At 38.4% G+C, this 26,719-nt stretch overlaps 1 protein-coding gene across 6 annotated transcripts in view; it reads left to right on the top strand.

The window, feature by feature from the left end:
- CPNE4 (copine 4) overlaps positions 1–26,719 on the top strand; it is a 249,363-nt gene that overhangs the window by 134,026 nt on the left and 88,618 nt on the right. For all 6 annotated transcript variants that reach the window (XM_074860139.1, XM_074860167.1, XM_074860148.1 and 3 more), the window contains 4 exons: positions 10,816–10,887; positions 14,601–14,675; positions 20,461–20,544; positions 21,408–21,497. In XM_074860139.1, the coding sequence (XP_074716240.1) occupies positions 10,816–10,887; positions 14,601–14,675; positions 20,461–20,544; positions 21,408–21,497 (321 nt within the window). The remainder of the gene's footprint in view (positions 1–10,815; positions 10,888–14,600; positions 14,676–20,460; positions 20,545–21,407; positions 21,498–26,719) is intronic.

A 26,719-nucleotide genomic window follows, 5' to 3' on the forward strand; every position in this document is an offset into this window, starting at 1 on the left:
CATACATTTTTTTCCCAAATCAAGTAATACTCTTACCGAAAACAAAATTAATGAGAATAATAAATGCTGGGAAAGGCAATAGCATGGTTGTACAGTAAGCTGACACAGAGAAGTGAGTTTTCGCTTTCTTCTGATATATCTAAATCCTACATGTAGCTTACCGGATAGATACAAGCTTATTGGAAATCTGGGTCTTGAATGCGAATGATAGAGAAATGTGGTTTTTTGGAAGGTGTCATTATTAGTCTCCTCCTAAATGCTGTTATAAATCTGTGTCCCAAGACAGTGATAAGGGCAGTAACTTGTAGGCTGTTAGATCCTGAACATACACTGTCTAGTGACATCCCACTGGATTTTCAGCAAGATTTATTTCTGCTGCTCTTGCCAGGACAAGCCAATTTTGAGCTTCTGCTGGTAAATACTGTGGTTAGCAGCATCCTGGCATGCAGTCAGTTATACCTGGATAGGAAGAGTAGATGCATCAATGGGCATTTCATATGCCACAGTATTTAAACACAGTAGAACAAATGGTTGTGGATGGATATCTGCTGAGTGTAATTAAGAAAACATCAATATGCTAAATAGAGACATTTCCTTAAAGTGTTTTGTTTTGTCCATCATGCTCAAAAGTTGCCCTTTCAAATAAAACAGTAGCAGATTATCTCTTGAAGGGTTTGAGGGGGAGGAGGTTTAGTGCAAGTTTTTTTGGGGGGAATCTTTTTGTGTGTTTTTAAGTACCAAAAATCTGTTCCTTCCACTCAGAAAGACTCTTTACATTCCGGTTTCCCAGCTTCTTCAGAGTGTCCTGGTGATGTGCAGATTTGCAGAATGTTAACAGATAGGTTCTGTACAATTGGAATGATAGTCAGATCAATAAAACCATAAAATATTAGAGAAGGTACTAAAGTTGAAAGTGCAAACCAATTTTCCTCAATAAGTAGACATGATCTTAAAATATGGCCTGCAATTACACGTAGTTTATAAAACAGTTTCTTAAGGAACTTTACATCAAGAGAATGTACCATACTCCAACCATTTAAGCTGTCCATGCTGTATTACTTAACCTACCATTTAACAATGCCAGTTCATTTAAGGTGCATAATTAAAAACTATGCATTTTAAAAATACGTTATTATTTTTCATTTTACAATTCATTTCTAAGTAACTGCATAAAACTAGTATCTAATAATACCTTTTTTTATCAATTAAGTTGTGCAGTCATATGGTAGCTACTTAAGCAAGGAAACTATACTGTGTTTGCTTGTAACCTCACAAAGATTATTCTGAATCTGAAGAATATTTGTGAAATTATGGGACACTTTTTTTAAAAAAAAAAGTTCTGTCCTCTGAAATGCAACAGAGCATGAAACATGCTTTATCCAGACATGGGTGTGAAAGAAGTTTTTTGGGTTTTACCTTTGGCTTTGGCTTGATTTAGGAATATAGCTAGAGAAGATGAATTCTAGCAAAGTTTACATGTCTAGTTTTTACTCTAATTTTAGGTATCTGTGCACAGAATTCCTATCTGGAAGACATTTCTTATCAGAATTTGAACATGCAATCAGCTTGTTCTGACAAAGTCTGTTAATTCTTGAGCTCAAGGTTGAGTCTGGATAACTTCATCCCACATGAAGTAACTTTGTGGAAGATGTGACTGAGCTTTGTGAGTCTGGAAGTGAAGACTAAACTGTGACAGAATAGGGGGTGTGTTTCAGCTGAGCCTAAGGAAAAGCTGGAATTGGAGGGAAAGCTTAGTGCAATACAAGTAATCTAAGTCAGAAGGGACCTCTGGAGTCTCTAGTTCAATCTACTTCTCAAAATAGATTAGAGCAGGTTGCTCAGGGGCTTGTCCAGTCCCATTTTGAATGTCTCCAAGGATGGAGATCTCTCAGCCTCTCTGGGCTATGTTCCAGTCCTTTGCCACCCTCACAACAGCAATGGCTTCCTGTCCCTAGGGTTTGCCTACCTCTTGCAAGACCAGAGAAAAGTGGAGGCATAATGAACCCTCACTCCTATGCATGTGGAAACGTTTACAAATACTTGTAGTAGCCTTCAAGTGGCAAAAGAAATTCTGAATTGGCAAATCAAAAGTAAACAAAGCAGGGATGACTTAGCCATAGCTGGTCTTGCTTTGGGAGGAAGGGACTAATAGCAGCCTTCTTGAGCTGCTGCTGTAGATGACAGCTCTCAACCTTTGGAGTGGGAGTGTTGGGGTGGAGCAGTGGTTTGGCACTGCGCTTTCTACTATAACAGAAATGACTTGGGATGCTCCATCAGGCTGTTCATCTGCCCGCTAGTCTTCTAGCTCGTTGATTCACCCTAAATAGTTGCTGTTCTTTGCATACACACTGGCAAGTAGAGGCACCCATATATCTTTGTAGTGATAAGCAGTGATATTTTAACTACCATTTTGGGGCACTACTGTATAAAGGTGATCTCTTGCTTTCATATAGGTGCTTTAGGTGCTATGAATCAGTTCACCCTTGGTTGTGGTTTTACAGATGTCTGTAACTAAGGAGAGTAGATTCTTCCCCTTCTCTTTCCCCTTTGTTTTTCCTTTTCCCCCTCCCCATCCCTAGGAAGAGTGTTCAGGCACTCCACTCACCCAGACTAATCAGTTCCAACTGAATCCCTATCTGAAGGTTTTGTATGTCTGTTGCTTTTTGGTTGTGATTGTTTGTTTTGAGGGGCAGGAGACAGATTTTTTTTATTTAGTGGGTTGAGTCTTTTGTCCACCAGAAACAATGGAAAAAATTGTACATGGACAAACGCTTTCAGAAATTTTGATAGCCAAATTTTCATGGTATTCATCTGGGATAGAGACACCCCAAACCCGAGTCCTTTTCTATTTATGTGTTGGTGCCTTCATGTGTTCTGAGCCTCTCTAAAGCTCTCTTATCAGAATTGTTCAGTTTTACATTCCATAAATTTTATAAAGCATTGAAGTTGCATCATTTAGTACAGTAAGTGTTCAAACTTTCTAAAGCCAAAGTTAACTTCTGAACCACACAGGAATTAAGTATCAGGAGGGTGGCTTAGGAACACTTTTCCTCTGAAGTTTCACCCGGAAGTCTCATCCTGATCTTTAAGAACTTACAAAAATTATTTCAATGGATAATCATTTTTTGACGAGAACTAAACAAACTTACATTGCCAAGACATTCTTGATTACTGCTCAGCTGTGCCTGCATTATTATTAAATTATAGGAACCAGTGAAGTTGTTATTTCTTAAATTCTGTGAACCATCACCGCTCTGCAGTGTGGGAATAGCCTTTGTGACTTCTCTTTCATTACTTACCACAGCTGGTCTTTGTCATTTTCAAATTTATAATTCCATTCCTTGTTTGGTTTCTTTTAATTTACAAAAGTGTTAGAATATTGTTTCAATTCACAGCTCCCTTACTTGCTCAACTAGTAGCACAAGTAAAAAAAAAAAAAAAACAAACTAGAGAGATGTTAGATTTTTCCTGCCAAGAACCTTTTCAAGTATTATTTAGAGATTTAATATTTCCCATACATGCATTTGTGTACAAATTATATTGAAAATCTTCCTCCTCATAATGAGTATTATTGTTTCTTGTGTGCTTTCAATAATATATGCCATTAACAGATTATGCACTTTAAAATGCTGACTGATTATTAGTTCATTTTTGGCCATTGCAAATCCCCTTGCTCTTGAATTGGAGAAAGGCTGAAAGAGCTATGATTGCATCTGAATTAATTAAATTGAAGTAGTCTATATGAGAATATTTGCTTAATAGTCTGTTGACTGCTTCTGTGGTGCAAAAGACATAGGACCAGTTTTTTCAAGGTATCTGAATTCCTAAATCTCATTAAAATCTGTATGCCTCCTTAGGTATCTAAATACCTTTAAATACTTGGCCTTTGATCTCCTCCAAATGAAGTTGCTCAATTCATTAGTGGGATGAATAATGTACTTTATTAGATATGAATGTCATCTTCTACCAGGGCTTACTCAGAGCACAAGAAAATCATCAATGCAGCACTCTTCCTAACTTTTCCTAACCATTTAAACACCTCGGTCATCCCCAGGAAGCTCTTGGTTTGCCATTGCAGCATGATCTCTGAAGCTGTAAGATTTTCAGTTCTAGATGAATCTTGTCAGTCAAAGTTAATGGAATTACTTGTACAGTTTGTACTTCTTTGTTTTTACATACTTTATCTTTTTGTGTGAATTACTGTAGCAGTCTTTAGAAAAGTAATTTAAAATTTAGTTTGCTATTATAATGAGTTATTATTATGACTAATTCTAAAAGGGCTGCCACACTACATACTAATTAAATTCAAATACCTTTTATGTTATTGATAAGCTATTTCCTGTAATAATGTTATTGCCTCTTGTGATAGGGATACCTTTTTTTCTCAGTGTTCTGTTTTGACTGACTATTTTCAGGTACAGGTCTTTAATAAAGACAGGGAGAAGTGTAATTAAGTTGTAAATAGACTGAACTGATCAATAATATAGAGAACAAAAGAAATCTTGAAGAGTGGTGAGTATGGTACAGAAAGTATCATATGTACGGAGAGGATGATTATAACAATAAAACTGGCTCTACAAAGAAACAAGAATTCTGTGAGCATTTAGAATGAAACTTCCTTCATTATGGACATGCACATCTGAACTTGTCTTGAAGGGATTTCTTGGTATCCGTGAAGGGGTGAACTCATCCCCCAAACCTTTTTTTCATGAGAGTGGAGTAAGGTCACTGACATCTACCTACTGTCTGGTCTCTCTTCATGTTGAAATGTAGCATGTTTGATGCATCTCTGACTATCTGACACCATTTATGGAAATTATTTGCTGGGTTCAAAAGCGGCTGGGGGATAGATAGCAAGGCAGACACAAGCCCATCAGAGATGTACAAATCTTGCCAAAAAAAATGCTAAGGATGAATGCGTGAAGAAGGAGTGAGTTTTGCCACCGTGAGACAGAGCTACCTCAGTTCTGCTGCACTTGCTGAAATCGGTCATTTACCCACACAGGTGAAATGTCAGTAAAGTCTGTCATTTTATTTGTGGGTGTTTAGAAGCTTACAGTATGCCTTGAATGGATTATAGAAGCTTACAGTATGACTCAAATGGACTATAGTAAGAGCACACTAATATTTTAATCAACAATCTTCAAGGTACATTTTACAAATGTTAGATCTCCAATCATTTGTCTAGCCACTCTGGCTGTATCGTTCTACTTACAGCAATACCATGAAAGTGTTACAGTCCTTCATTTGGGAGACTGTAGCTGTGAAAAAGGTGCTTTAAGGGTAGTACTTATTTTTATGCAAGAAGGAGAGACCTTAGGAGAGCATGTATCGTAACTAGTAAATACTTTTGATATGGACATGTCCTAAGTTTTACATACAACAGAATCCTTCTTTTGCTACAGGCTGAGGATAAAAATTATTTTGGAAACACGGTCAAATCATTTTAATGGTGTGTGTTAAAATCTCTGCCCCAACTTGGCAAGATAGCAACTGCTTGTCAAGAAAGGAACAGAACTCAGATAAAAGATGCTTTAGGTTAGGCCACCTGTCCATTTTAGCATCTTTTGTAGCAAACAATTCAAAAAACTGTAACTTCAGGAGGCTCTGAAAAACTCATTGAAGTCAACTGTTGCTTTAGAAAAGCAGGTTGCTGTACAGTGCTGAGCAGTCTGAACTTGGAGGCTGAAATTTTGCAAGTACTCTCTCACTTTTTGAATCCAAGCAATGCTGAGCATAACATGGTGACCAGTGGTTCACATGCCACGAGTTAACAAAAGCCAAGCATCGTAGGACATAAATAGAAAAGAAGCTATGGCCATTATCCATGGACGTTTAAAGAAGCCTTTAACAAAAGAATATTGGTGTTATGTCCATAGTTAAATATTATATAAGTCAATTTAATTGAAGCAAATAATAAAAACCACACAGCTTTCTGATCCCAGAGGGAATGTGGAGTGTGACTGTCAGACCTCTGGCTCAGGGTGGCACCTGGCAAAACTGAGTCAATGCTGTTAAAGGAGCTTGGACCAGCCCCAGCTGTCAAGGTAAACAGGACTTCTTGGTATGACATATGGGATTTATCTGTTCCAGCCAATGCTAAGTAACTAGGTTGAAAAGCCATATTGAAATTTTCTTGTTAGTTTCATTTATAAGGATTGGGAATTCTGTATGATATTGAAAGTTATCCCTATATTGGGTTAAGGAAGGACCACATAGGGAAATATATTTTAAAAGGTTCTTAAACGAGCCAGGTGAAATAGGTCATTATATTTCACAGCTCTTCTTACACAGTGCTGATTAGTCACGACTCAGGCATAGCAGAGAGCAAACCTTCATCAGAGTACTTGTCTCTGAGTGACTGCTGAGCAATGCACTGTACACAGCTGGTGTCAGGGCCTTGGTGCTTTTATCCAAAGTGTTGCATCTGTTCATACTTTTAAAATTAAAAAAAAAAAAGCAAAGCACCTTTTATATATTCTAAATTGGAAATAGGATCAAATGGTACCATGTAAATCCAGATTTAATTACAGCAATATGGAACATCTGTTCTGATCTGTCCTTAACCTATTTGGTCTTGTATGTAATAAGGCAAATTTAAGACCATATTCAAGGGAATTTCCCACTTCCATCTTACCATGGAGTTGACATCCCTTAGCACTGCAGACCAGAAATCTAGTGAAGATGATGTTCTATTGACATGATTTCATATTTGATAAATAGGAATCCCTTCATGTGAAGAAGTGTTCAAGGCCAGGTTGGACGGGGCTTTGAGCAACCTGGTCTAGTGGCAGGTGTCCCTGCCCATGGCAGGGGCTTGGAACTAGATGATCTTTAAGGTCCCTTTCAACCCAAACCATTCAATGACTATGATTCTATGTGCATATCCCCTCTCTCTGAAACAGAGCAGTGGCTTTTACAGTCGGCTCCTATTCCGACCTCTTGCAAATGTATTCAGTATGCTATGTTTTATTGGACATGTGGCTGTCTAATACCAGAACTGGGTAGTAGTTTATATGTGGCTGTAGCTGCAAATAAACTTAACTTGGCTTTGTAAGTCTTTTTAGCCTCACCTCTTAAATCTCAGGTTTCTACATCCATTTGCTCACTGGTAGGTCATGCTTCTAATAAAATGTTTATGAAAAAACATGTTCTGGAAATGTAATGAGGTTTACTAGGAATGAACTGGATTCTACCGCCTGCACCATTTTTCATCAGTTTTGGACAAAACTCTTTATTATCTGAGGTTGAAGTTTTAAATTACAAGTTTTTGAAGTCGGAGTCAAACCAAAGACTCCTGACAAATGGAAGACCTATAGTTAATTACCTTCTTGTAAGTCATTTTGCTAGTTTAGCTATCTCTGTAACTCTGAACTTAGGCTAATGCTTTCTAGGCCCTTGAGTTATCTTTGTTTAGGACTTGCTGTCTGGCAATGAGGTCAGCAAATGCTCTTTATGATAATGTTCAGAAGAAGATTTACACTGATATGTAAACAATAAATATGGTATATAATTGATGGCAGCTTGTTTAGAAGCGGTTCTTTTAACCAATGAAAGCTGGTTTGTACCGTGGATGAACAAAAATGGCAACTTACTGCTAAGGAAAATAGATTTCTTGACAGTTATTGCAGTGTTAGTCTGTGGATCCTTAATCACTAATTACAATTTGAGGCAATGATGTTGGCACATTGTTGCCAGATGGAAGATTCATTTTACTGGCTACTTAATTAACAACTGGTAAACAGTTGCACCCAAATACACATATTTACATATGCAGAGTGTTTACTGTGTCACAGTGATGCTAATGGCTTAGAGAGCGAGTCTTATTAATGTGATCTACTAATGGGAATGTCAGAATAAATTATCTTCTCTGGAACTGCGAGCTGTCTGTCTGCCACCTGCATGGATGCTCCTGAGCTTCAGGTTTCTGTCTGCCTGATGCCTCTTGAAAGCTGGGATGCCTTCTAAAGCTGCAAAGGGAGCTGCAGGAATTTTTGTAGTTCAAGGGGAGAAGTCTTGCTGTTTCTAAAGTAGGCTAGCGGAAGGACAGGTTCCCATCCAAGATCTATCTCGTACCAGGGGTATATATAAGTAACATATCTGAAAATGTTTCTAGTATGCAATAACCACAGCTTTCAGTGGAAAAACTTAATGTATTTTGCAAAGTTGTGTGTGCAATCTCAGGGGAGATGGGGAGGTCATAGAGATAAATTGATCCTGCTTCCCAGCAGCCATAATTCATTGTCTGGTTGGTACAGAACCCATAGTTTAATTATATATTAAGAATAATCTGTCCTATTTCTGTACTACCTCCCATTTGAGAATCTCAAACAAGATTTTTTAAATTGCACCTCACAATTTACAGGAGTGCAACAATTTGTCCTAGAACCTTTTTAGCTGGCAAGAAAACAGAGGTATGGGTGACTTAAGCGATCACAGCAAACAATCTTTCCAAGATCCTAGGAAAGGAAAAGCACATCTAAATCCTGACAGTACTTGTCATCTCACCTGTACTCCTGTCTGTTGTTGCCACTGACCAATACTAGTGGTGAAATCCAAAAGTTAATTTAGAAATGTGAGTGAGATGATGGCAGCAGGCTGGTTTATGGAAGGCAGTCAAAAAAGAATGAATATTAAATTATTCATTTAAGTAATAGCCAGCTACAAAAATGCAGGGTAAAAACCAACTGGCAGTCTGAAATGGTCATAAAATGAACATTAGTTAACAGTATCATGGTGTTCTTAAAATAAGTCAAATGCAAATCTGGAGTGTACCAGCAGCATAGCTTGCAAGACATAAGTTCTTCTTGCATAAAAAGGATCAGGAGTATTATGTCCAATTTTGACCATTATTCTAACAGTAGGATATAGGCCAGTCCATGAGGGCTCAGCAGAGAGCAATGAAAATGGTTTGAGGGCTAGAAAATTTGGTCAAAAGGAAAGATAGAACAAACTTGGGTTCTGTAGTCTAAAGAAGACTGTGGAGAGTTGATATTAGTCTTCAGATATAAAGATTGCCTGAAAGAGGAGGGGGAAAAGATTGTTTTATTTATTCATGGTGCATTAGACAGAAATAATGGGCTTAAACTGCAGAGAATTGGGTTAGATGTTAGGAAAATATATTTATCGTAAGGATTATGAATACCATAATAAATTGCCAGAGGAGGGTGTTTATCTCTGGATAGCTTTAAGAACTGATTAGACACACATCTGTCGGGTATAGCTGACCCAGGTGTAAATGGTCCTGCATTAGGACTGAAAAGCTGGACAAAGCGATTCTGGATGTCCTGTTCAGCCCTGTGGCAAGTGTGTGATCCAGCCCTGTGATGGCTCTCCTAGCTCACATTTCCAGCCCATTTAAAATTTGCTTCTGTCCTGCTGCCTCCTTCATGACAGTAGCTGAGCATAATCTGAGGTGCCACTTTTGCTTTTCTGTTCAATTCAGCAAATTGATGGGCAGGATAAACGTATTTCCCCATGGTGATGTTAGGCTAAAATTTACATCCTAATGACTCCTGTCTCAGAGCACCTTTTTTGCCTGGCCATGACTTTGCATTACTTGCACTCCTCTGGCTCTGGCCGTTACCTGCTTATGTAGTTTATTGCTGCAATGTGTATGATGAAGGGCCTGGAGCCGTTCTTTTCCCTTGATAATGCCTCTCTTTTACTACTAATACTAATGCGTATTTTGCCGAAGATACCTATTTGTGGATCATTTTACTTGAAGTGTTATGGGTTAGCCATCTGGATGAAGTTGTCCAAGTAATGTTTTATGTGGGAAAGGACTGTTTCTAGTATAAAAGCCACATTCCAGAGGTTAGGGATTTTTCTAAGGCAGAAGCAATCTTTCGCTTTGTATCTGCACAATATGATCCTGCTGCAGTATTGTCAGATTAAAAATAATATTAATTGTGATTCCTAAGCTGGTTTTGGAGTTACATCTACATCTGTCTGCATTTTGAAGTTTTCCAACTAAAAAATAAATAACTTAATACGGCATTAAGTTTACAGAGAAGAGGGACCTAATATACTGGGACATCACTGTAGCTTACTAATTATGCATTATTGTAAGTTTTATTCCTTTTCTTATATTTTTACCTATCTAGTTTTAAATCTTTCAGGATTGTTAGGGAAATTTAATGATTATTGATATGGGAAATAACATCTTTTGTCAGTGTCACTCTGATAACTTCTGTTTGAAGTACATTTATAAATTGGTCAATGGACACGTTCATTTGCAATGCTGAGTTCTAGGGAAGGTCTGGCAACTGGTAAGAAAAGGAGACAATTTTGGAACTAAAACTAAGGGACAGATTGCTTGCTTCTCTTCTGAGTTTAGAGTTGCTGATATTTTGAAATAAAATAAATGCCTTCTTTTTGAAATGGACTTCAATTTCCTATAAAAATAAATGGGTTTTGGAGGCATCTCTGATAGATTTGCTGTATGCAGCTCCCATCTTACTGTCTTTGAAGTCCATTTAAAGCTTATTTCTGTCCTGCAGTCGCCATCATGGCAATAGTTGAGGGCAATCTGAGATGTGGTTTCTGCTATTCTGTTTAACTCAGTGAATTGTGTTCTTCCCGTTGTGCTTGACCCCATCTGCTTGATTTGTCCTTCCATTGCATCCTGTCCACAGGCTTCCTGGGAAACCTTTCTTCTCAGATGGGGTCTTACTGTGTTAACTCTGATCATGGATTAAGACACTGCCTTGATACAAAAAAAAAAAAAAGGCAACATAAAAATTGAAATCACAATAAGCCATGTATTTACTACAGATTCTAATTTTTTTTCCCTTTGTTTTTATTTTTGTGCAGATTGTTTCTCAGAGGAAACTCTCCAAGTCCTTACTCAAACATGGGAACACAGCAGGAAAGTCATCTATAACAGTAAGTCAGTCTTAAATACACTCTTATTTTCCTGTTATTTAGAAATTTCTATTGTGACTAATTTTCCCTAAAAGCATGTATTTAGACTGTTTATTTAACAGATTGCTTGTACTGTTTCTGGCAAATGCTTGTTGCAAGGAATAGGCATCAAATATAGCATGATTTGTTCAGAAGTCACAATACTACTGCTTTTAAGGTACTTTGATGAGAGCAAGAAAGCTGTGTTGCTTGATTACTTTTAGTTGAAGGTCTAGAACCCTCAGAAATTCATTTTGACCCACTTGCGATGCACAAAGGAGTCTGACATTTCTTGGCCCTTGGGCTTTTTCCAGTTTCTAAAAAAAAACCCAACCACCAACTCAGAAAACACACACACACACCCCCAGCAACACCAAATGCAGAAGTTTGATGAGATTAGGTATTTTACTGTGTTGTAATGCAATTATGGACTGTATAGTTATAACCCCATGTGTATCTTGAAATCTGCAAATCGGTGTATTACCTCTCTTTCATCTTTCTCTTTGCTGGCTTGTTTGGGAGATCAAGCTTGTCTGCACTGAACCTAGCATGCTTGTGACATTTGCAGCTCTGCATTAAGACAAAGACTATAATACAATATTCTGCTTTGGGGATCTCTGCTCTGTTGCCTCAAAGAGTTGAGAAGGATTTTTTTCTTTGATGTGCAGTTAGCCAGATGGGTTTCTTTTGGCCTGATTGTTTGGATTTTTTTTTCTATCTTCCGCAACAGCAGACTGTGAGAAATAATGCCTTCTGAGATCCCAGGGAATTTTCTTTCTTGCATAAGGTAAACTAATTTTTGGTCTGGAGATGGAAAGGGATTCCCCACTCATCTGGCTGAACAGAACCAGGAGAGAGTTTTGCTCCCTCAATATCTTGTTGTAGTTTGCCTGCTAGGATTATCTGGGCATACTTCATCTGGTCCATCCCCATGGTGTTTTGCACCCCCCTCCTGTTCTATGAGGGACACAAAGGAGTTTTGTCTTGTGAAAACACAAATGCTCTAGTTCAACTAAAAATTATGCTTGTTAGTAGAGTGTTCTGGCAAAAAAATTAATGCTCTGTGATATACAGAAGATGAAAGAAAATGAGTTAGTCCCTGTTGTCCTAACTGGATGATAACCATGAAAATAGGGACCTTAGTTACTTGCTTTGGCTTCTGGCCAGTAGTACTAAAGAGCGAGTTGACTTCGCTTCAATGGGAGAAAACCAAACTCAGACAAAAATTATTGTGTGAAAAGTTTGCTTTCTCAACAGAATAAGTCAAAATGGATTATTTATCATTATTTTTGGACCTGGGGACATACCCGGTGTCTGTCAAGTATGGAAATTACATGTAATATTTTCCTAACTTCTTCAGGTGAATTATGAGTTTTTCACAGGATTTTGAAAGCTCCTGTCTTGGCATGTTTTGCTGGAATTTTATTAGCCCTTTGACTGTGTAAATTCTCATCAATATAATTTTATTATATGGCTGTGGGATGAAAAGAGAGCATTGTTCAGCTTCTCCAGTTAGAAGTCTGTCAGCCTTTATAAGACAGGGTTCATTATTTTCAGTTAAAAATATTTGTTGAACTTGGTGTGCAAATCCCAGAGCACTGTTGGTCATATACAGGTTATGATCTTTTAAACCATCAGACTACATGGAAAAGAAATGTGTCAAACTCTATGAGCCAAATTTCTAGCAAGTTCACGTTTGCCTGGAACCTGTGAAACACCACATATATGCCTGTGTGATGGTACTTTAATGCACAGTTAAGCATCTGTGCCCCTACATGGTTGCATGTGAATATTTTGCATGAGGAAATATCACAGTTCACTGCTGTGAGGTGTCACAGCCAGAATAGTATTGACTCAGAGAATTTTACTTAATTTAATTCATTGTCAGTTAATGTAAACTATTAATTACTGATTTGGGTATTGATAAACAAATATGACAAGCAAACTCTTAGGGAAAACAATTCTTCTCCCCCTTCCCTGAGCAAAACTTCAGTTCAGGTACCTCTCCTGCCCCCTTCATAGTCTCCACTCCCTTTGCCTTCACTACATGTTATGCTCAATCCCTTTGGTGAGGTGATGGGTGGCACAGGTCAGGATCAGAGCATAATGATTTATTTTTTGCTGTTCTTTGTTTCTTACTCATTTTCTCAGCTGTGCTATGGGCTTACACAGCAGCCACAGTCCCTTTGGGGGCATTCCTGCTCCAGCATACGCCTACCTACAGGTACAGGCCCTCAGAGATACCTCCTCTGGCATGGAGCACCTCCTTCCAAGAGTGCATCTCCAGCTGTGTCCCAAACAACAACCCTTTCTCCATGTCTGCTCCTGGAACTTCTTTAGGGTGGCCTCGCAGGCCTCCTACTGCTCCTCCCTTTGTGCCTCATGCCTCTAGCAGTTGCCACCCTTTCTTAAACATGTTCACACAGAGGCACCATATGGACCTCTGATGGGTTGATATTTTGGGGTGCAGTTGGTAGCTGCTGCCTGCTGCCAAGCCAGCTGGAGCCAGCTGTGACCAGCGTGAGGCGGTTCACAGCCTCCCCACACAGGTCACCCGTGCAGCCCCTGCTCCCTGCCAGTTATGCCCAATGCAGAGTCTAAATCAAAGAAAGTAAAAAGGTCTTTAAAAAAATCCCAGTGATAGTGGAGTTTATTGAGGCTGTAGACATATGTGGGCAGTAAAATCATCCTGCACTGCAGTGCTCTGACTGCAGCTCTAACCTCAGCAGCCTTCAGCTGGTTTGAAGAATAGTTGGGGTGTCCCAGCAGCTCCCTGAGTACCTGGAGTCCATGCAGTGAAGATAGTCTGCGCCTGGCTGGGGAGCTGATGTGGCTGCCAAGTGTGGGCATGAAACACCCAGGAAATAGGGGGGTTTGGGTGATTTAATCTCTGGGGAGAATATTTACAATAGGGAGAGATTTTATAACTGTCAAATAGAATATAATGTGATTTGTTTCAAAGAACATTCTTCAGTGAAATATCCAAGGTTTGGTTAATACCTTCTCTCCACTGAAGCATCTTAATGGCTCAGGAAGGCTGTTTTTTGTTGGTTTTGTTGAGTTTTTTTTTTACAACATTGCACAGCACAGTGACTGGCATCATTATCAGTATAGTTTATGCCATCTGAAAGAATCACACTACGTTATTTTAGTGTTAGTTTCTCTGACTCAGTCTGCAGTAAGTGGTTTTGCCAATGTAGTTATTGCAGAAAAACTATACCAGAAGAACTCTTCTACTGTAAATATGCCCTTCATGACAACTAATGACAGGTGACTTACACTCCTTTTTCCATTTAGCTTGCCAAATGATGCTGAAGCAGCATAAAAATAATTAATCTTTCCCCTTGGACACTGTAACATGGTGGAATTCTCCATTGTCCTATCTGAGGAAAAGTACTTGGTCAGAGGAAAGAGATCCCTGATCGATTTTGATGTCTGTCCATTGACAGGTGATTGACAAGCCATAGTCATGTGATACAAAGTGATTCAAGTTTGTAGACTTAACAAGGTGACACCCATCAGCTGAGCAAGGTGTTCACAGAATGCTCTCAGCCCTTCCTGATTGCAAAGAGAAACATATTAACTTGTACCACATTTAAGTTTCCTAATGAGGTCTATGTTCTTCACACTGGAAAATGGCATCTTTTCCCCCTTTCAGCACACCATGCAAAACTCAAATGTAGCTTTCCATTTAGGTGATTGCTGAGGAATTGTCTGGCAATGATGACTACGTTGAACTTTCATTCAGTGCACGGAAATTGGATGACAAGGTAAGCTGCTTGATATTAACCTTACTGAAAGATATAAGAATGCCTGCAAATATAATTTGATGAGATTTTCCCCGACAGATATTTTTGCCTTATATTATTAAACACATCGGAGATTTCAGATGAATGTTCACAATGAGGCTTTCCTCAAGTTGCAAAGTAATTAAAAAAAAAACTCAAGGGAATCTAATTAAAACCAGGACAAGTTAATTATGCTATAACCAAGACAATTTAATTATTTAAAATGCCACAGATCAGAAGTGCTTAGAGAAGTGAACTTTCTATAAGTAGTTAAAGATGTTATAGTTGAAGTAAGCATCTTAAAATAAAGCTAGAAAACTTCATAACAGCTCAGTCATGATATACATTTTGTTCAACAAAATGTAACTTGAATGTGAGAAAAACACTCTTGCATATTTGTTAAAAACTTTTCCCCTTTTTAATAAGAAAGCTTTCCAGTGACTCAAACACTACTCTTCATTATAAGGACTACCTCTTTCTGAAAATATCTGTTGTTGTTTAGCAATATATATATAATAAGTACCTCAAGCAACACATAGCCCAAGAAAACCAGATGACAGCTTGTAAGGCACACTCTCTGTTATTTCAGTGTAATAGCAGATACATAATTATTTGAGGTAATCTGGGGAATATTTTAGCAATTCATAGATGTCATAAGACTATGACCTTTTTAGATAATAGGGCTTTACATGTAATTGAAGATCAGATGATTACAATTGTACTGGATCACAATATCTGCCATTAGTATATAGTTCCTTCTTATATATGAAGCTGCTTCTAATTAGAAATGTATGGTAACGCTATACAAAAATTCATGATTCTGATCCTCCAGGCACGTCCTTGTAAACATTTGACATGTGAGTTGCTTAAAATCAAATCAGTGAGAGTACTTTTGGATACATACAGCCTGATTTTGAAAATCTAATGTAACTGATGAATAATATTTTTGGTTGAAACTGCCAGAAAAACTCAGGCAAGCAGAAAGTACACAGGAAGATTAATAGTACTGGAATTTATTTAGAACATACAGGTAAATAACATTACTGTGCTCAGGATCATTAGCAATCATAAATGATCAGGACCTGAATTTGCTTCTCATCTGAAAGATAAATTACCTCTTCCTTCAGAGCTGCTGGAGTCTTAGTGTTTCTGAATCACATAATTTATTTAGGTGTCAAAATGTAGAACTTCTCTTTAGACAGCCATCTTTAGATGTGATTGCCAAAGTTGTACACAAGTTTCTTCCTGTTCCACATGCTGTCACATCTAGAAAAAAGTAAAGGACATATACAACATAATAAAACTCCACTTGGTCATTACTTTTCCACAAATGTAAAATGTAATCTGGTGCAAATATTATGATTGCTTTATGGCTCTTGTTGGTATAAATTAAAAAGATACTGCAGAGTGTGCTTCTGAGCCAGGTCAGTGTTGTCTGGACAACAGATTTGGAGAGTGATTGAAACACTTTATGGGGATAAGTTAAGGAGGATCATTTTGAAATATTGCAAGAATATTGTCATTCTTGCCATTTTATCATGTCTAGTCAAGGTGCGCTTCATCTAATAAAAAATTCCTGGATGATGCAGTGTGCAACTCAAGCAATGACTCATCGTGTGTTATCTGAATTAAAACTCCTGTCTTCAGCTGATGAAGATCACTGGAAACCTATTCAGTTGAAAGAAGTCTTTCAATTTCCTCTAGCTAGAGACAGCTCTAAACCTGGCTGAACCTTGGCTTACCTCATTTATAAGAAAAGACTGTGGCTTTTGGTATAGCTTATAATGAACTTTGGGGTCAGTAGATGCAAAGCACTATTAGTAATTATTGTTGTTAAGGTTTGAAATTACTTAAATTGCATAGTTCAGCCATTGGTGGAAAAGCATGAGTGCTCTGATGTCACATAAACGTCAAAAAAAACCATCAGAGAATTGAGAAGAGCCCATCTTGTAAAATCCTAAGCATGGTTTTGCAGTCCTCTCCCTACTCAGAGAAGTGATACCTGAGTAGGGATGTAACATCAGAGAAGCAGACCGAGGGCTGGAACTGGCCTTGGAGTCTCCTGAAAGATAGAAGCCGCCTGTGGAAGCAATCGTTCATGCTCTGCTATACACAGGGTCACCTTTGTAATCCCAGGGGTTCCTGCACTGGTAGCTGTGGGGGTGGCAGAAGACAAGTTGAATCCTAATGTCTTACAACTTGTGGATAAAGGAAGAGGTGGAGGGAGGTTCTGGATGTGCTTTAAAGATAAAAAGAAGAATAAATTCTTTCTATCTATTACCATCAGTAGTATCTTGAATGGACAAGAATATTCTTCCTCCATCCTTTAAAGGAAAACTCCTTGAAAGAGGTTCCAGATTGTGTTCCTTAAACGTATGGGTTTCCTTCACTAAAGAAAAGGATGCGAACAACACGTTTTTGGCAGATTAAACAAAATTTGTTGGTATAATTTAACAGGCAGTGTATGCTTGTTGGCTTGGGTTTTTTTTTTTTTTTTTTTACTCCCTCCTCATAAAACTGCAAGAGTTTTAGAGAAGACACAAAACAAATAAAGCCTACTCAATTTTTCCTGGAGGGGTGGCTGAAACATTCAGTGGAAAAATATAGGAAAGTCACAGGTATGAAAGTTTCTTGTAGTTAACTGACTTTGCAGAGATAAAGGTTATATTTTTTTATTGCAATGCTTGCTTGGAAGGTATAACTGCATTTTCATGTTTTATTGAAGCCCAGTCAGCTCAGATGGCACATCTTTGTTTCAAGAGATCCACTGAGAACACTTCATAGTGGAACAATAACTTTTGGAAAGGTTCTATTGCATTAATAGCTGTGTCACAATTACCATAACAAGCACTACGTTTTTATGATAGCTATAATAAATTACGAGCACTGAGGCAGGCAAACTGCTTTTCCTTTTCTGAAAGAGACAGTTATCATTGCTTGGGAAAGATTCTCCAGAAAATGTCTGCAAAATACAAGCTAATATTGCTTTTTTTATATATTTCCCTGGTACTAAACTACTACCCAAAAAAATTTTTAAATGCCCTGTCTTGCTGCTGAAGAATTTTCAAAATTATTAATGTCTTTTGGCTACCTCAGCCCTTTTCTGAGGGACCTTTGACTTGAGCCCCAAACCTGAATTTTAAAAAGTGTTATACTCTGAAAATTAATGTACTAAAAGACATGTCAAACTAGGTGCTCAGAAATGGATGTAGTTAAATTTTTAAAGCTTAAGCCATGTACTTGTGTTACTACTGTGTAACTGCTCCACATACCGAAAGAACAATGTGCATTATACCACTGGTAAATGCATTACATTAATCATTTAAACACTATTAAAATATCAAAACATTAAACCTTTACTGCTGCTACTCTTCTTTCAGAGAATATTCTTGTGAGATAATGCAAAGCTGTTAGATTCAGCATAACAACCAAAAACTTTGAAAATGTTAATAGCTATGAAATAAAATGTTTATAATTTTTGAGTTGTTATGAAGCATCTTCAATATTGAAGAATTTTTTGTTTGCACCTTCATTCTGAAAGGAATTAGGCTTTGGTTTTGCATTCAAGGTGGGGGGTGATATAAGCTGTCATCCAGCGTTAAAATCTTTCCCTTTAGGTGGTATTGCTCTGGTAGTTAAAACCAGATTATTAAAAATTACTTCCCTTGTGCTGATTTGCTGTTTCAGCTTTCATGATACTCAGCTGGGAATGATACTATATTTTGAGTCTTACACAAAATCCTGGTTTCCTTTCTGAATTTTTCTGCACTCCAGTGTGCATTCTTTGGATGTATCATTTTGAGGTGTTTTCTTTCAGATAACTTTTCGTATCAAACTTGTGTTTGTTAAAGAATCTGTTAACATTAAGCTTTTACTCAGCTTCAGTCAGTATACTTATGTGTGAGAAGAGGCAGCTCAATCTTTTTTAACCCTATGCACTCTGGATTTTGGTGTCACTATGATTAAACCAGCACCCTCACTCTCTGCTTGTTCTCTTTGCTATGCAGTAGTAACTGGGCAGAATTAGATCACCAAAGCCCCCTATATACTAGCAGTTTCAAGTGCTGAATGGAGTCCAGATACTAAATCTACATCAGGGCCTTGAGGCAGATTCTGGAGTTACAGACTTTGAGTTTTGTGCTGGTTCTACACACTTTTACATTGAACATCCTGTAACCATATAATTGGAACAAATAGGCAAACATATGGCTTTGCTGTTTAGAGCTCCATGTGATAAGATTTAACAAATACATATGCACCTGCTTTGCCTCAGTTTCTAAATATATTGTTACCTTTTCTCTAGTAGGAAAAGAAACAGAGCGTTCACAGAACAGCACTCTGAACACAACATTGATAGGTGTCATTTTTAGGGCATGGAAAAGATTAGGTTGCTTGAGCCTTGCCCAAGGCTTCGTGGTCCCTAGGGACTCACTTCCTTCTCCAGACATTTAAATTCAGGTGTGTCTTTTCAAAGTCCTGATTTCTTTGCTTGTTTTGCAGTTGTGGAATTGTAAAAATGCCCTAAAGACAAATTTGACCAAAATGATGTGCCCAAACATTGGCTAGCATCTTATCCAAAGCTGTTCCCATCCCAACAGCTGTCCAGCTAGTCAAAAATGAGTATGGTGGGCATTTGTTGAGGAGAAAACTGTAGAACTATGCATATTACAGTCATTTTTACACTGATGCTTATATAGAAACACCAGGAGAGCAAACAGAAATCCTCACTTCCCCAAATGGATATGGAGGCCTGTGGTTTTGGATATGGCCTATAGAGAAGAATTATATTCATATGCATAAAGTTAATCATGTGGCTCTTCTGAAGACGAAAATTAAGAAGGGATTTGATACTACAGAAAATGGGCTGAGTCCACTTGAATGCTGCTCTTGCAGCATTGCACAGTTAGAAATTTGAATTAGCCAGCTTTCCCCCTCTAGCTGCGGAGGGCTAACACCCAGCTACTCTTCTGCCTCTCAGCCAGCATGTCCAAAAGAAATGAGATGTTGAAACAAAAGAGGCTGTGGTCAGACTGCAGCAACACTACAGAAAGCAACTTAATTTAGGTTTGTGTAAGAACACTCAGGGTTGTTAGCTGGATGCAAGACTAAGGGAAGGTGTTCTGCAGTGCAGTGAGTATGTGAACCTCAATGTCTGTCACAGATTTGCTTGTACTTAGAAATATCAGGTAATTTTCTGTATTTCCCTGCTCTGTTTGTCATCTTAACATGGCCCATGTTATCACATCCTAAAGAGGACTTCTCTAACCTTCTGTAATCCATTTTACCAGTACTTGTGTTGGTTGGTAGCAGCATAATGTCTTGGCCAATTAACTTCTGTTTTGAGATGGTGGGCAAATAGTGTGAAATTCAACACGACCATAGAATACACTTCAAAGGGCCTTGCATGATAAAACTGATGTCAAAAAAACAAACAGATATGGAGACAGAAAGAAACAGGCTAGGTCGGTGAAGGAGCTAAAGCTCAGGGATCTGGACTGGGTGTAAGAAGGAAAAAGGCTGTAAAATGATGTTTTACAGTTCTGTCTGCCGTGATTGAATAGTCAAACCGAGAGCAACAACAGTGCCATGGAAATCCTTGTGAAACAAGGACAAGAATGAAATATTGCTGAGAGACACTAAGGGGTCTCACTAAAACCACGCTGTCTCTCCTTTTTCATTAGCAGTCAGGGAAGCACCAGTGCACTGTGCCTGAAAAGCTCAAAGTAAAAGAATTCTCAAGAGTAACCTGTCCTATATTTTATTTTAGGATTTTTTCAGCAAATCTGATCCTTTTCTGGAGATTTTCCGGATGAATGATGATGCAACCCAACAACTTGTTCACCGGACTGAGGTAAGGAATAGGGTTGGATTTACTTTCCAAGGACAAAGGTGGGCTGTCAAGAGGAATAGTTTGTGCTTCCCATGTCACAAAGGATATTGCAAGCACCCACCTTGTGTAATTATTGACTAATGGGTATCAGTCAATACTGGCTTATGCACGTGAGAGTAAGGGAAGATAGTACTGAAGCCAAAGATGCAAACTTAATTAAACTGGCACATATTCTGTTCGAAGATTGGGAGTTATAGATATTATATTTAGCCCAAACCATGCTACAGATGGTATCATATTTTTCCCTTAATTATATATTGCATCTTCTCCATCTCCTCCCAGGTTGCTGGTGCTAAGCAGATTTGTAATCTGGGTGCTTTACATCTGTTTCCTATGCCCCAATGTCATTAATTCTTCCATGGTAATGACTGGCACTGTCTTAAAAAGCAGCATATAGGTGTACAGAGTGGAGCCATGGAAGGTATTTGGGGTTATGAGACTGTCTGTTATGGATCCCATAAACTGTTCCTGGCAAGGTAGACTGTGTGTCTGTAAATTGATGCTGCCCATCCCCATTGCCTAATCCTACATCTCTTCCATGGCTTCCGGTTCAGGGATGAATTCCACAACTTTCCCTTGTGAATTACGCTCCCACTGAGGCATGGTATGTGCTCCTTTTGGGGCTTTCCAGAGGAGGAGTGTTGCAAACTGCGGGTTGCTCAAGTGCACATATCCCATGCATGTCGTTCTTCAAACCTCCAGCTGAGTTCTGTTTTCCTCTTTTTTCTGGTGAATGTGCTGTATTGAAAATTGTGGCTCTTGTTAGCATTCTGTTTGGAGACGTGCAAATGTTAAGGGTTCCCTTCCCTTCTTTTCACTCACAGGTTGTGATGAATAACTTAAATCCAGCCTGGAAGACCTTTAAAGTATCTGTAAATTCTCTGTGCAGTGGAGACCAGGACCGCAGGCTAAAGGTCAGAAGTCATTCCTACTTTTTGAATAGTTTTAGTCATAGAAAACAAAACTTTGTCTCTTTCAATGAAGATTGCTACTCTGCACTGCTTTCTTCTTTGAATGGAAAAGATGATCAATCACACAGCTGCTTTATGATTACCACAATCAAATGAAGGATGCAGAGAAGTGGTAATCCACTGTAATCAGTAGATTATACTCTATACTTCTTACAGTAACCTGAAAAAATGATGGGGCTGTTTTTGCCAATCAGTTGGATAATTTGAACCCAGCATCATTTAACTGATGGAAGTATACTCAAGGGAAGTGGCAGCCCTGCCACCATTTTAACTACTATTTCCTGACTTTTATGTCTGGAGACCCTCTGTAAAAGAAACACTGAATTATGAGATCTGTTCTTATATTTGAAGAATAAGGTGGCCACAAAAAGACCTGTGCCATAGTAATGACAGTGTTACTAGTCAGCAGGAAGATGGATGGTTGGGAACTTGGAGCTTTGTGTAGAAAAATTCATCTTCTTGTGGCTTCGGATTAAATCAAGACTGAATCCAATTGTTCATATCTTCTAATGAGGTTTAAGTTTAATACTAGATTAAAATATATTGAATGAAGAGCACTGTCCCCAGTGTCTATTCAGTCTCTTGGCCCTGATGAAAAGACATTGGACCCAAAAGTATGGTGGTTTCTTTTATTTTCTTACCATACCACATTGTCTAATAAAAATTTTTCCTTGTCCCTGCAAATCTTCCTTCTTTCATCATTATAGCTGCACAATCCTGCAGAAGCAGCATTGTCATTTTTCACTCATTACATACTGCAGGATGTGCTGTGCAGATAGAAAAAATTAAAATAGCTGGTGTCTACGTGTTATGGTGCGTGCCAAAAATGGGTGGAAAAGGTAAAAAGGAGTCTTATGAATGCTTGGATTTATACTGGTCATGATGATTGTGATCTGTAACTTTGCAAAATCAGCACTGTTGCTATGGAACAACAGTGGTACCGACGCAGTGTTTGTATGTATATATTCGATGGTATTGGGGATGCACAAGAAAGGCACAGTTATGTATGGTTATCTTTATATATTGTTTGTGTCCCTTGTGGCAGTATTGGGCAAACAAGATGAGTCCAAAAGCAAAAGTAGTACGAAAAGAGTGAGGAAGTTTGAGAAAACAGTGGGCGATGTAGCAAGGAAAAGTGAAGGATGAAGTAGATGATGCACAGGATACTTAGGAGGCCAGACCAATGTGTTTGTGACAGGTGCATCTGAGATGTTGGAAGGAAGCTCGGCACTTCAAGTGGTACAGGGAAACAGTTGTGAAAGATCTTTCCATCTAACCTTTAGCTGGTAAATTGTCAACCCAGTTGTGTTTGGCATGTCCAATGAGATTGAAACAGAGTTGTAGCAAATGAAATAGAGAATGAGGTGTAGGGAAGGAACAGACTCCATTTTGAACTGTAAGAAAAATTAACAGTATTGGCTAAAAGGGATTTCTAATGCAAATGAAGAAATGTAGAGGGGTTATGTATTGTAGCATGTGTAGGATGATAGTAGTGTGAAGTGTCGGGATAATGACTTTATCTTGGGAAGTTGCAATTTTATAAATTTCCTGGGTAGATTAAATATCTATAAGTTAGTTGCCTGAAACACAGAAGACAAACAAGTTACTCTGTGTTGTATAAGCAATACAGATATCCAGGAGAGGAAAATTAAAAAAAAAAAAAAAAAAAAAAAAAGCAGCTAACCTCCAGAGGTAGTAACATGACTGACTCAAAGGACTGTCAAGGACAAGGAGCACTGCCATGGCTGGGGCCTCCATTGAGACCTCTGATGCCTGGGCTGCTACTTCATAACAGAAGGGAAGTACTGGAGAAAGCACAGACAGTGCTTTTTTGGACAATGAGTTTACATCACAGCTCAGGCAGGGCTGGGAGCTGAGTTTTTGCTTTTGAAGGGAGAGAGTTATGAAAGGCTTGGAAAGGAAGGGTGAGCAATTATTTGATGTATTAGAGAAGGGTGAGCCACTGGTGGGACATACAAACAGAGGTGACATGGTTAAAGCAGATGGTAGTACTGTAGCTGCTGCAGCATTCTGCGAAGGTGAAAGGGAGCAGAACTGAAAGGGGCAATGCTAGAAAATGTGGTATACTCAAAATATGAGTGAGATGCTGAGAGACTGAAGAAGAGAGATAATGTGACAGATTATCTGTGTTATGGAGCCTCTCTGAGGGTGCACCTTACACAACCAGATGCAGAAGGTTACACCCTGCCTCTTCCTTGGCACAGGGTCTCAGATCACCTAGTCCAGTTTATATCTAAGAGTCACTTAGAGCAATCAGTTGTGCCTGCCCTTATAGGATCTGCTTCTTCAGGTAGCTTAAACTGAAATGGGTAATATCGCATAGTAGTGCAACTATATAGGCTTGAGACAAGAGATGGATCAGATTTCTGCTGCTCAAATGAAAAGCGCAGTGCTGCCTTCACCACATTATGTTTATGCGACCTTTAAATCATTTAGATGAGAAAATCTAGGAAGAGATGCAAACAAAATGTGATGCCTAGAATGTCAGAGCAAGTGGCAAGTCCATAAGGAGAGAGGAATGTGGTTCTGCAGGGAGAAACATGCTTTAATCTCTTTGAAATTGAGGTCAGAAGGTATGAGAAATGCTGAGATTTCAGCTTGGACAAAGAAGACGGGTCTGGGAATAAATGGGATCTTTGAGCTATGAGCAGAGAGACAGTAGTCAAATTTTTGCAGCTGATAGTGCCAAAAGAGAGGTTGAAGAGGGAGAAGTAAGGAGGAACAAGAATAGTCCTTTAGGACTGCCTGTAGAGAAGAGGAGGGGAAAGTCAGTGAAGGAATGGGTGAAGAAGAGAACCAGGGCAAGGTGGGTCTTATGAACCTATTGACAATTTTCAAAGTCATCTTGATTCTGTGGGATATTTTTTTCCTTTTTTTGGACAACAAATGTTTTTATTTGTGTATGCAACTGTTTGCAGGCCCTGATTTAGATATGAGTATTTGCCTGAGGCTGCAGTTCAGACATTTGCAGAAAAGCTAAAAATAGTAAGATTTGCACCAGATCATTCATGAGTGCAGAAGTATTTTAAAATTAATTGTGGCTGCCAAATAAGAAAAAAACATTGAAGCTTCTCTAAAATTCATGCCCTTTATACATTTTGGTGGGTGTAAGATGAGGCTGCTATGGTTAGAGCAGCCCCCAAAATCACTTGCTTGACAGATAGCATATAGTACTTGTCAGATGACTATTCTGTTTGCTTTCTATATGGACTATAACTTAGAAATTTGATGGCAGCAAGGACAGAAGAGTGGAAATTATAAAAATTAGAGAGGTGAAGTGTCTGTGATGGGTTTAGCACTGTATGAATGTTTATACTTTGATTTACATTGGCTAAGCATTCCAGTCTTCACCCTACCATATCTTTGAACATTTGACTTTAGTTGCTTTGTTTCCCTTCATAAAGTATATAGCAGTATGTTACTGCTAAGTGGTGAAAGAATTCCCTGTGCCATATTTAACATGGGGAGATTTAGTGTATTCCAGCTGCCTTGCTGAGCATCAGCTTCTCACCAGGATTGCTTGATTATGGTGAACAGTATTTGCATAAAGCTGGGTAGTTTTGTACCAGTACCTGCTCTTTCTTTTTTACATACTCTGGAAGGCATAATCTAAGTTAAGGCTTTAAGAAACACCAGAAATGCTTGGAGGGAAATGTCAGCTTGTGGTAATTCTGCAAATGGAGAGAGACTTAACAACAGCAGACACATTGCAACCATCACTATCTTTGGCTTGCCTCTGTAGGCTATTTGGAGCTCTGAAGTCTTGGCCTTTCATCCCTGCCACTGATATCACATGGGTACTGAGCTTAGTGGTCTGATTTGTGTTATGAGGAATGGGGATTAACATGGCAAAAATACACTAAAACAACTCAGTTTAACTTACAGAAGTTTGTTCTTTGTAAGTCTTCACCCAAAGCACCCTTTACACTGTCTGGGCATTTGAAACTTTCTTGTTTAAAATGTCTGTTTAGAAAGATAAGATAAGTAAGGTCACTAAAATCAAAGCAACCAATAATTAGGGTCTCCCTCAAAAGTCTTTTGCTAGTATCCTTTACAAAGTCTGTTAATTTGAATTCCTTATGGGCTTTAAAAAAAATAATCTAATTTTTCTTTATATAGCTGTGGTGCAGAGAGCAGTTATTTTTTTTATTCCTCTCAGGACGCTTTGTAAAACTTTATTGCAATTATTGCTGCTCTAGGTTTTATTATGAAAAAGATATATTAGATTTATGAACCTACTGAGCTTTTCTTCCCAGACATTGAAACCATCTGAGAAGTCTGGTCACACTTCAGTGCCGGTCATAACTTCTTTTAATGCTAACGGTATAGACAATTGTTGTATGTGTTGAAGTGAACAAAATACCTCTTTGATCCAAAAGTAGCTCATTGCTTTTCTCATATGTAAAGAGATTCAGCTCACAATGGTAATTACTGACAAATCTGAGTGAGGGATATAATCCTTCAGAGAGCAGTTTTTATCTTAGTCTGCTGTGCTGAAGGTCATTTAAATTGTGGAACTTTGGCATTCAAGTTTGGTTTCAGCATGTGAGGTATGTTGCCATCAAAGGTTTACCTGAAATACAGGCTTGCATTGTGAGTATTTTCTGGTAGGGATCATCTACTGCCCATCCATTCTAATAGTTGCAGGGTTCCTCTCTTTCTAGGAGAGTCCTGATAATGTACACTGAAAAATAATCTCTTTTTGTTTTGGTATTAAATATTGTAATACTTGGGAAATAAATACCTAACAAGGTGCTGTAGAGGCACAGTCCAAACAGTACACACAGCATAGAGTAAGAATATCTTCTGCTGAGGTTGTACAGAGAACCTCACTGAAAGAAATTCTGTTCATAAGGAAAAGTAGGTAAAGAGTCAAAAAAAAACCTGGAAGAAAAACATTGCTGCAGGTGAAGTAATAAGCTGCAAGGAGAGGGGGAAGCGTGTGTCATATCTGTATAAAAACTCCTTTCTGTCTTTCTCCTACACAGGGGAAATTTTCAAAAGAAGAATGTCCATTAGATATTTTTCTACCTTTCAAAAAGCTGTATGTTGCAACTGTATCATTGTTGTCAGTTCATTTATTTTTTCATCCTTGCCTAATCCAGAGTACAGGTGATGATCCTGATGACATTTACACATGTACA

The sequence above is a fragment of the Strix uralensis genome, chromosome 1, assembly GCF_047716275.1.
Source record: "Strix uralensis isolate ZFMK-TIS-50842 chromosome 1, bStrUra1, whole genome shotgun sequence".
NCBI lineage: Eukaryota > Metazoa > Chordata > Aves > Strigiformes > Strigidae > Strix > Strix uralensis.